Consider the following 11388-nt stretch of genomic DNA (forward strand, 5'->3'; position numbering starts at 1 on the left):
GCATCGAAAAGATGGCTTTGTTTGTGTATTATTGTGTTTATGCTTATGTTTACATATAATTTTGTACTTCACCATGACTTGCATTGAGCTCTGTTACGCAAAAGCAGCAATTGGCCTGTGTGCGCGCAGCATGCGCATATAAAACACTCACGTATAAATGTAATTCTTATTGTAATTACCGTTATATTAAACTGCATTTTTTTACATTCATTCGCGTATACCAACACGTATCTAAATCGATAAGCACAGCGTTTGACATGTATTATAACATCCCGCGCGCGCACACACACACACGAATATATATATAAACACATTTTGGTTTTTGTAAGCGAATATTCCGTATTAGATTATGATATATCCGATATCAAATGCATGCAGACAATGCACACGGGTACCTATAATGTAGTGTAAACAGAAGTGAGGGTAATTCTATGTGCTCATAATATCACTAAGCCTGGGAAAACATTTAGCTTCCTTCGAAAATATTGAAGTTGGGTGTGGGACAAGAGGGCCTACGTGTGTTTAAAAAGCCTTCGTTGTCCCGGTGCTCCCACCACGTGTCGAGCTACCAACAACGGCTGCAGATGCCTCTAGGGGGCGGCAATCTGCACCGCAGCGTCACAATGGCCCATGACGTCATTGCTGTTCGCACGAGGACAGAAGCAATTCCTTTTTGCCCTACGTAGGCCTCTTTACGAACCTAGGCTAACCCCAGTCCTAAAACAAACAAAAACAACGATACGCTTCACTCGCTGACACAACACACAGCCTACATCGTTGGGCCGAAAAAGAGCAGTTTTTTGTGTATGAGCGAAGGTAAATGTTTAATTTCAAAGTTATTTACACCCCCCCTCCCCATTGCTGAAGCTGCATTCGCACAACTTAGAAGACTTGTTGCTGTGAACTCTGCGCAGCAAAATGTATCAGAAAATAAAGATCCGACGGAGAGCCAATGCAGGTGACGGACGTGTCCCAAGCATGTTGTTAACATGTCGTAACATCCGAGTCACGAAGAGTGTCTCGCAGCCTACAGTATGCGTGCACTAAATCCAGGCCCAACAGTCAGTCGTTGCATCAGCCTCGCAGGCAATTTGTCGCCAATGGCAGAAGCAAGTTTGTTGGCACCCCTCACCTTGCCGGACCCCCCCCCTTCCAACCCCCGCTTTCTCGCTGGCTTTACAAACAGCTCCTGCTCGCCTCTCACGGAAGGACCCACCAAACTCCACCTCTCGGTCAAATAATCATCAAGACTGTGGACACTCGTAGGGCGACACCCTTCACTGACACTCGTTCAAATGCTCGCGCGCACGCGATTCGTCTGCTTGTCCTTCGTTTTTGGCCAGTGCGTTTAACTCGTGAAAATGATGCCCCCCGAATCTGTACAATACGCGAGTCCTCGTCGGCAAGGGATGCTTTCGGCAGTTACAATTGAATCAACAGATGTTTGCGCGCGCGCGCATGTGTGCTTTTGTTGTTGTCGGTGGTGGCGGATATGCTCGTGGAGTAGCTAGCGAGTTGTGTAGGGCGGTTCAACTGCGCACGTGGGCACACGGCCCCGGAAGGAACTCCACTCCTTGCTGGCGCCGAGGCTGTGAGGAGGTGGGAGAATTGGACAAGGGTCCGGGTAGGGTGGGGGGGGGCAGGGAAGTAGAGTGGGAGGGGGGGTCCATGCAAACCACGCTAGGCCGCCACTGGTGTATACTAGTACGGTATACACACATGCATATTCATCTCAATACACACACAATATGAACCCAGTGTCGGGCTATATTGTACTCAGAGCCGTCCCTAGGGTACGGGCAAATCGTGGCGACCGCCCTGAGCCCCGAGCTTTGGGGGGGGGGGGGCGCTTGGATGTCACAGTGTTAGATGTTACACTTCCGGTTTACTTTTAAGGCGTTGGAGGGGGCGGGGGGCACGGTGTGGGATTTGTCCCGGGCCCCGCACCTGCCGCGCTCTAGACGGCCCTGATTGTGCCAATATATACATTAACATTTGTATGTATGTGCGTTACTCGTCATGTCTATATATGTGTATGTACGTTAGGGTGTTCGCACGATACAAGGGCTACACTAAACCCCCCCACCAAACAAAATCACAACTGTTAAACGCTTAATTTGTGCTTTTACGCCACTGTCGTCGCTGTACACTTTATGCATTTGTTGTTCAAACGTCTAATATTTACCTCTATAACCGCGTGAATAAGTGTGTGCCGACACCTGTCGTGTCTTTGTGTGTACACGTATGCGTGCAGAGTGCACTGCATGTGTGTGTGTATGCATGGATGTGTGTGTACACGTGTTCACATGTCTGTGTTCATGCGTGCGGGTGTGGCATCAACATCTCAGTCAGGTCAAACCTATCACACCTGGATGAGTCCCGTGGTATCCTGTCGGTGAGCATGCCAGACATCACGTGGCCGACCTCACAAGCGATGTTAGTGACGTCAGCAAACAATGTCTGTTGTTCTTCTAATCTATATAATATATGCGTGTGTTTACACCCACACATAGGTATGGCTACACATACAGCCGACACAGACTGCTGTGGTGTTGTCGTTAGCGAGCACCTTTGCAGGCCGGCACGAGGTTATGTGGTTCTGATCACACCTGGTCGGCCGCCATGTTGGTGATACTTACACTCCCCGCCAGGGTATTCGTTTGAGACTGAGACGCCCTAGGGGATGCCCACGGTCGGTTCGGGTATTTGGCAGCGAGCGGGAATCGAACCGTGGTTGTCCTGGCTCAGAGCGCAGTGCACAAGCAAAGATAAAGATCCCCCAGTATAGCCTATAACAGACTGTTGGGGCAAGTACAGTTAAGCGAGCACCTATGAAGGCCGGCACGGCACGCGAGGGGGTGGGTGGCCAGCACCATGCCCAGCCGCATTTGTCTTCCCAGTGCTAATGTTTGCACACACACACACACATTTTTATACACACACACACACAGGTAAAACGTGTATATATGTCACCAGCCATTCAGGCACACATCATTAAAGGGAGATTACGTCATGCACATATAATTATATTAATAAAACAAGATCAACGCGAGATAACGACATTTACAAAGAGGCTCCGACCGTTACATTAAACGTCACGTAACCGCACAAGTCTATAAGTATAAATATACAGCGGGGTCTCTTCTGCCTCGTGTTTGCATTGACACTTCGTGTTGTTGAGGTTGTTTTCCCCCGCCCCCCAAGAGCCAACGCAACGTCACAGAGTCTTCGTGTGCACGTGATCATGACCCACACGTGGCGTCATCCGCCAATCACCGTCGCCACCACCATCATCACACAGTCGCTCCTCGAAATACTGCAATAAAACAATGACATCAGCAAAATGCGTTCCTTTGAAGAGGGGAAATGAAAATAATAACATAAAAAATAAAATTGTCCGTGAGCTTGTGTTTGGATTGTATCATCGTGGACTGAAATAATCTATTTACAGTGTGTTCTATATTGTTCAAACAAAAATCGGAACTCTACCAGACTTCTCTTCACGCCATTACGCAGCTGTCTCCGACACAATTCAAACACATCACCGATCGCAACAACAACATCAACATCATAATAATTACCATCATCATACGTGTTATCACCACACTCATTAACACCGGCGACTAGGAAAAGCTGAATCCGGATGACAGCTCACGGATGCGACTCTCTCGGCTCAACTTCTTGAGCTTCATCCGCCGGTTCTGGAACCAGATCTTGACCTGGCGGTCGGTGAGGTTGACCCCGCGGCTGATCTCGAGACGCCGCTCGCGCGTGAGGTACATGTTGAAGAGGAACTCCTTCTCCAGCTCCAGCGTCTGGTACTTGGTGTAGGGGCAGCGCTTCTTGCGTCCGCTCTTGGCCGTCATCCAGTTGCCGTTGCTGTTGCTGTTGTTGTTGGTGGTGCTGCTGCTGTTGTTGTTGTTGATGCTGATGATGGGAGCTCTGGGTGTTTCCTCTGAGCGGAGGACACAGTGCGGGCGAGGAGACAGGAAGAAGATCCGTCGTGAGATTAGCAAGCCGTCGTTATCACGACGAAGGTGCTGACCATATTTACACACACAGACACAAAGATCCCCCGTATAGCCTTCACAGACGTTTGGGACAAGTGCTGTGAGCGAGCGCCAACAAAGTTTCCCCAGACAGAGGCCAAGGCGGCACGCGAGGAGGTTGTGTGGCCAGCGCCACGCTTAGCCGCCTTTGTCTCCCTAGTGGCAATGTTTACACGCTGCACCAAGTACTGTCCGCGTGCACTCATGCATACACGTATTTCGTAATGCATAATAATGCTGTAAGACTGAATCATTATGGTGATAATAATTGACAGTTGCTGGTCAACCCCTGGATGAAAGCCACACCGACACAAGTGTCCTTATAATGGGGGCCGTTTGACCATACTTCACCACGCTCGCCAGTGCGGGTTGGTGAATGGGACCCAGAAACCCGTTCTGATATCAACTGGCCGTGGCCTGGAATCGAACGAAAGGCAACTGCTCCGCAATGCACATACGGTGCTACACAGGCCTAACGAAGGCATAACATGGAGATACATAGAACTGCAACAATGGTGCATAATACGTATGATTATAATAATGCACTATTCCAGTAAGCGTGACCGAGTCTCAAATTTTATTAATAAACGTACGTATGCCCGCACACAAACATACCACATAGGCTTACACACAAACATAGTATATAGACCTGCAACACACACACAAACATATGTACATTCGCCTGCACAGACACAAACATACGTAGGTACATAGGCCTACACACATATATACGTACATAGGCCAACACACACACAAACATAAATAGGCCTACACACACAAATACGTAGATAAGCCTGCAAACACACGCAAACATACGTACATAGGCCGACACACACACGCAAACATTCGTACACAGGCCAATACACACAACAATACGTACATAGGCCTGTACACATGCACACACAAACATACGTGCACAGGCCTGAACACGCATGCACGTAACAAGCAGTCTCCATGTTTCAGTCGATGGGCCGCCACGGTGACTCGGAGATGTTAACTACATCGCCTGGTCTACAGGAGGTCGTGCGTTCGAACCCAACCCTGACGCCTGCTGCTGTTGGAGTTTGCGGTGTCTCTCTCCCCGCGGTCGCGTGGATTTCTCTCCGGGTCCTCCGGTTTTTCTCTCCACATTTAGAATCAACAACGTGCGTTTCGAGTGTTTGGCTGTTGTTGCATTTTCCACTCGATAAGCCACTTCGCTGAGCTATCATTTGTGGCCAAGTCGCTATTGAAAAAGAGCTGTACATCTCAGTGGTGCCTTACCTGGTAAAATAAAAAAAATAGTTTTGTTTATGGTTCAGTTTAGAGCAGTGGTGGTTCTTCTTCTTAACCTGGGGTGCACGCACGCGCTGGGGCTACGAGATGGGGGTGCTAGACAGATTTTTTGTTAGAAGGTAAATAATCGAAAACACAAATTAAGCACGAGCACGTAAACACAACTACTTTGTCTCACCAAACCTACGTGTTAATTAGCATTGTACATATACAATATCGAATGAGAACCAAAGGGATTGCAGGCTGCACTAAAGGTTAACGGCCACTGGTTTAGACAATTCAAACTAGGGCTATACTCTTTGGTTCTTTCGCTAAGTCACGTAGGTAGAAATAAAACAAAATAAATCACGGCGTTTCGATAGCAACACAAGCCATCGTCTTCAGGTGAAAATCACGATAGCCGCGATGTCTGCTGCGATTTTCACCGGAAGACGATGGCTCGTGTTGCTATCGAAACGTCGTGATTTATTTTGTTTTATTTCCACCTACGTGACTTGCCGAAAGAACCAAATAGTATGGATTCCTGCAGTCACGAAAGCTTCAAACCCAGATACAAACCAGGGCTGCCAAAACGATGACCGGTCCTGAACGGCAGGAGACGATACTCGTTTCCAGGTAAACGGTCGTAACGAATTCACCGATTTGCAGGCGCGATCGTACAAACGGCACGGCGGCGTGCGTCACCGTGTGGCACATTTGCAATTGTTTCTAAGTTGAAAGGCAACGGTGCAGCCCTGCCAATGGCTTCCTCACGCCACTGCTGGTGCAAGGGGCCTCCACTCGAGGGAGCTCTAGAGACGGCATTTGGCCTACTCTTCCATTCTGACCAGGCGCCTTGGAAGAGGCGGGCAATACCCACACTTCACCCCCCACCACACTTCGCGACCTGCTGGGTGGACAGGAAGCGATGGGGGGTTTCAGAAACTCTCTCCCGTTTTGTCAGCTGCCGCGCCGGGAGGTAGCATTGCATCGGCCACCTCTGGATTGCATGTCCAGCGTTTTAACCATTACATCGCTGTGGTGGCTCGCTTCATTTGCGGTGTTATTCATTCGGCCACCGATAATGCAAAAATATAGACTTTAATAACCATAGTACTTTTTCAATTAAAAATTTTTTTTACCAATTATATGGGACTATCGTTTTAAATGGGAAAATAACAGATAATACACTGTAACATGATAACAAATGTATGTTAAAAGCTTAAAAAAGTCAGAGTCTCCACGTGTTCGCCATCATTGTTAACGCACGCCTGGAATCTTCTCCAGGTGGTCTCCAGGAGTGTTCACATTTTTTTGAAGCACACTGTATATCTAAGACGGTCTTTTTCTGAGATCACGGAAGAGGATCGATGATTGTCTCAAACGTAATCATATTTTCTGAAGAACATCAGTCGGCCGAAACGTCGAAATTACATATTTTTCACTCAAATGTGTGTTTTCATGCATCGTGCGAACATCACTCGAGCAGCAAAAATGTAATACATACACGCTTGCACATACATACAGCACATACAGCACACACATATATGTGCCTTCCAGCTATGAACCGCAACATATCCTGAAGAAGGCCCGTGGGCCAAAACGTTGGCTATACATACACAACACGTATGCAGTACCTACGTAATATTTCCATGACTTGCCAATCCACTGCTGTATGAAGGCCTCCCCACATCGTGTCGGCCGTGGAGGTTGCTTGACCATACCTCAACCACGCTGGTCGGAGCCACTTCAAGAAGGGGAGTTGTGGGCATCATTCCGGCGTCACGGTTCACATCTCACTTCGCCACTGCATTGACGTTAGCCGTGGCCGGGACAACTCATTGAGTTAGTGGGGTTCATAGTGCAGTGCCCTAACCACGCTGCCACCGCTCCAACGTGGATACATACACACGGAAGAATGCGTGGGCCCTCTAAACACCCCTTAAACGTGGCATTGGTCAAACTCCTACTACTAAAAATAAACACATTTATTTGACCAGGTAAGGCCCACTGAGCTATCTATCTCTTTATCAGACTGCGAGCTGGCCACGAATGATAACTCAACGGAGGGGCTGATCTCGTGCAAATTTCTAGCAGCCAAATAGTCTAAACGCACGTTTCTAGATGTGGAGGGAAAACCACGCGACCACAGGTAGAGCATGCAAATTCCAAATATACTGCAGGCGTCAGGGTCGGGATCGAACCCACGACCCTCCTGTATACCAGGCGAGGCATTTAACATCTCTCCACCGTGGCAGACACTCCAATAGCGTCTGCCACGGTGGCGAGTTGTCCCTCGCAGAAAAAGTATTGCGATTCAGTGAGGGTTTTTTTTTTAACAAATCAAATTGCACCACTGAAATTCTTCCTCTGCTGCTATTAATCACTCGGTCGAGTCCACGATATTCACTCGGTAATTCACGCTTCACACAATACGTGGAGTGCAGCCAAACACCTCCCGGCCCGCTCCTCCTCCTCCTCCACACCCGGTGCCCCGACACATCCCGTCCGTGCAGAGAACGCGTAATTGTCCTTTCCAGTTGAAAACTATCGATCATCCATCGTCAGCAGCAGCAGCCATGCTCAATCCACTGCTGGATGAATGTCTCACTCGCTAAATCGCCCTCGACCGCCAAGATCATGCGACGTCGCAATTGTCGTTTTATCCCTGCGTACGATGATGTCTGTAGCGATGATGATGTGGAGGTTTGTGGCTGCTGCTGGGTCACGACGAGATGGCTGCAAGAGTTCGTGTCGTTTTGCTACTCTTCCTCCGTCGAAGGAGCCCAGGCTACAGTGGTGTTTGCTCTACGATCCAAGGTGTGGGTTGAATGGCCACATACGCACTGCCGCGGAGTGTCTTTAAATGTATGTCTATGTGTTTCTCTCTGTCTATATGGGTCTTTATATATCTCCGTGTGTCTCTATGTATATCCGTGTGTCTCTAAGGGTCTCTATGTGTTTCTGTGGGCTTACTATGCGGTCCATAGTGGGTGTTGCATGGCCACACTCGCACTGGAATAGGTTCACAGTAACGATCTTAGGTTTCACAGTCTCCAAAAATGCACACGTACAATGCAATACACTTCAGCTTTAAGCGCTGACGCAGCAATCTCTGCGTTGGAATTTGATGTTATATGATAATAATAATAATATAGACTGAGTTCTGCACATGTATTGTCATGTTTCGTGCGGGCGCGCACATTTGACAATATAATTATAGCGGGTGAGCACGCCAACACAAACCACACACACAGGCCGACACGACGCGCGGCCGCCAACACATAGGCAGCCAACACACACAATGAAACAATTAATACTCTCTTACGCAGACGAACATAAACACACAAACCACACACGAACGTGCAGATACACAGATAGACAACATGCTAACCAAGCCAAAGATAACAAACAAAACCCCCCCGTTTAGCCTTTTACAGACTGCTGGGGCAAGTGCTGTTAGCGAGCGCCTATGAAGAAGGCCGGCACGGCACACGATGGGATGGGTGACCATCACCACGCCCGGCCGCCTTTGTCTCCCTTGTGGTGATGTTTACACACCTGCACCAGATACTCATTTGAGGCCGAGTCAACCTAGGGGAGGCTCACAGGAACGGTTCAGAAAATCGTCAACAGTGTTGGCCGTGAGCGGGAATCAAACTCGAGTGGCAAGGTTCGGTGCGCAGCGCGCTTACCCACGACACTGCCGCTTTCCACTACCTATAAAGACACACAAAGACAAAGACCCCCAGTATAGCCTCAACAGACTGTTGGGGCAAGCTTTGTCAGCAAGTGCTGTTCGACATCTCATCTTATGCATGTATATAGCGCCTTAATCCAGGGGGCTTTACAACAATTATATATTTTAAAATGCACATAAGATGGTAGTAGTTGAAATAAGAAGTGGGGGTGTAGTAATGGTTGCAAACAAAGACAAAGATCCCCCTATAGCCTTAACAGACTGTTGGGGCAAGTTCTGTTAGCGAGCGTCTATGAAGGCGGGCATGGCACGCGACAGGGTGGGTGACCATCACCACGCCCGACCGCCTTTGTCTCCACAGTGGTGGTGTTTTCACACCGCACCAGGTACTCATTTGAGGCTGAGTCGACCTAGGGGGAGGCCCAGGACCGGTTCAGATAATCGTCACTGGTGTCGGTGGCCGCGAGCGGAAATCGAACTCGGGTCGTCGGGTTCGTAGCGCAGCGCGCTAACCGCTGCACCACCGCTCCACGTACGCACAGACACACAAAGACAACAGCACGCACACGGACACACGCAAAGACAACAACACACACACGGACACACACAAAGACAACACACACACACAGTGACACACGCAGAAGCCGCGCGTCACATGACTCACTCCCCCGTCGAGTGGAGCCGTCATAAAACATCAACGAGGGCGCGACGCGACTCCCTCTGCATTAATTGCGTGCGGCTGTCGCATTTTATACGGAGATGGTGCGGGCCCCCCTCCACTACACCTCCCGCCCCCCCAAACGTCCGAGACACCACCCGGCCCACCCATCATCTCATCGCGCTCCTCACCTCCCGCCTCCTTGCTCCCCGATCTCCCGTCCGCTTCGACCATGATAAGTCGTCCGGGTGACGCCGCCACCTCGACCGCCGCAGCCGCCGCCGCCGCGTTCTCCGGCTGCTGCGCCTCCCGACTCGCTCCGTCGCCCGCCGCCTCTTCCCGCTCCTCCCCCTCCTCCTCGGCCGCCGACTTCCCCGCGGGCGAAGGCGCCGCCGCCACCGCGGACGAGGGAGCAGCCGCAGCCGCCGCGTCCTCTTCCCCGTGCTGCAGAAGCCCGAAGGAGTCCCTCGACGGTCTGTACGCTTGGCCCAGGTAGAAGTATCCTGGCACGGGCACTCCGGGGCTTTCCGCCGCAGCAGCCGCGGGCTCCGAGGCGAGCGAGCGCGCGAAGTCCGTCTCGCCCTTGCCGCTGCAGTAGGCGGCCTCCTCCTTGATGGCGTGCGAGAAGGAGCAGGGCCCTTGCGAGGCCTCCTGGAGCTGACCGCACGCGCGGCTCGACTCCACCCAGGAGCAGCCGTCGCTGGCTGCGCTCGCGTACGCGTGAGGGTGCAGGGAGCCCGTCTGCTGATGCTGCTGCTGATGCTGCGGGTGATGCTGCTGATGCTGCTGCTGGTGGTGCTGGTGGCCGTGGTGGTGGTGATGTTGCTGCTGCTGGTGATGATGATGAGGATGATGGTGGTGATGATGATGCAGACCGTGCGCGTGCTGTGGAACATCGTGACGCTTCGACAGCGCTTGCACGAGGCCACAGTTTTGTGCGGAGCCGTAACCAACCTGCAGGTGACCGGCGCCGTGGGCCATATAGAGTCCGCTTCCTAATCCTCCTGCTGCTGCTGCTGTTGCTACACCACCACCACCACCAGCGCCACCACCACCAGTACCACCCCCGTAGTAAACCTCCCCGGCTCGACCCGCGCCGATGAGCGAGTCGACGAGGAACGAGTTGGCGATCCCAGCGCCGTTGGTGCACGACGCCATGGCGTGCGCCACGCCGCACAGCGCTCCGGCCAGATGATGAGGATGATGAGGAGAAGGAGGATGAGGAGGAGGAGGCGCCTTCCACGCCGACATGGCTCACGAAGAAAACATTCGCACATGGAGAGGGGACAACTAAACCCCCACCCCCCCTCCCAGGCAGCTCGTGCCGCGTCACGTGGCGTGCCGGCCAATCGCGCCGACACCGCGAGACGCGCCGCGCGCACTCCGCGTTCTCCTCCTGCTCCTCCTCCTCCTGCTCCACCACCACCCCGCGTCCCCCTCCTGCTCCTCCTCCTGCTCCTCCTGCTCAACCACCACCACCCCGCGTCGCGTCATCGGAAGGTGTCGCGCGCGCGCTCTCTCTCGCTCCTCTCTCTTTCGCTAGCAGAGCCAGATTTGGGGAGAATTTTCGCATTGTTTATTTTGAAGGCGCGAGAGAGAGGGGGAGAGACACCAGGCACGGCGACGCCCCCCCCCACTCGACTGTTGCTGTGTGACAGCCGTGAGACGGCCGGCGGTCGGGCGGGCGAGCGAACGAGTGCGTCGTAAGGGCGCGCAGTGGTGAGAGC

At 51.6% G+C, this 11388-nt stretch overlaps 1 protein-coding gene across 1 annotated transcript; it reads right to left on the reverse strand.

The window, feature by feature from the left end:
* Nucleotides 1-3623: 3623 nt before the first annotated feature.
* On the reverse strand, nt 3624-10819 carry LOC144934325 (homeobox protein Hox-A10-like). Its single transcript, XM_078860008.1, has 2 exons — nt 9853-10819; nt 3624-3955 (listed from the first exon to the last, which is right to left on the reverse strand). The coding sequence occupies exons 1-2, from the start codon at nt 10817-10819 to the stop codon at nt 3624-3626; spliced, it is 1299 nt and encodes a 432-aa protein (XP_078716134.1).
* Nucleotides 10820-11388: the final 569 nt, after the last annotated feature.

This window comes from Lampetra fluviatilis, chromosome 10 (assembly GCF_964198595.1).
Source record: "Lampetra fluviatilis chromosome 10, kcLamFluv1.1, whole genome shotgun sequence".
In the NCBI taxonomy this organism is placed as follows: domain Eukaryota; kingdom Metazoa; phylum Chordata; class Hyperoartia; order Petromyzontiformes; family Petromyzontidae; genus Lampetra; species Lampetra fluviatilis.

Excerpts from the sequence above, each read along its gene's own strand:
- LOC144934325 (XM_078860008.1), bottom strand. The coding sequence starts at position 10,819 with ATGGCGTCGTGCACCAACGGCGCTGGGATCGCCAACTCGTTCCTCGTC. Across the intron at positions 3,956-9,852 it reads GGGGAGCAAGGAGGCGGGAG|AGGAAACACCCAGAGCTCCC; the intron begins GTGAGGAGCGCG and ends TCCTCCGCTCAG.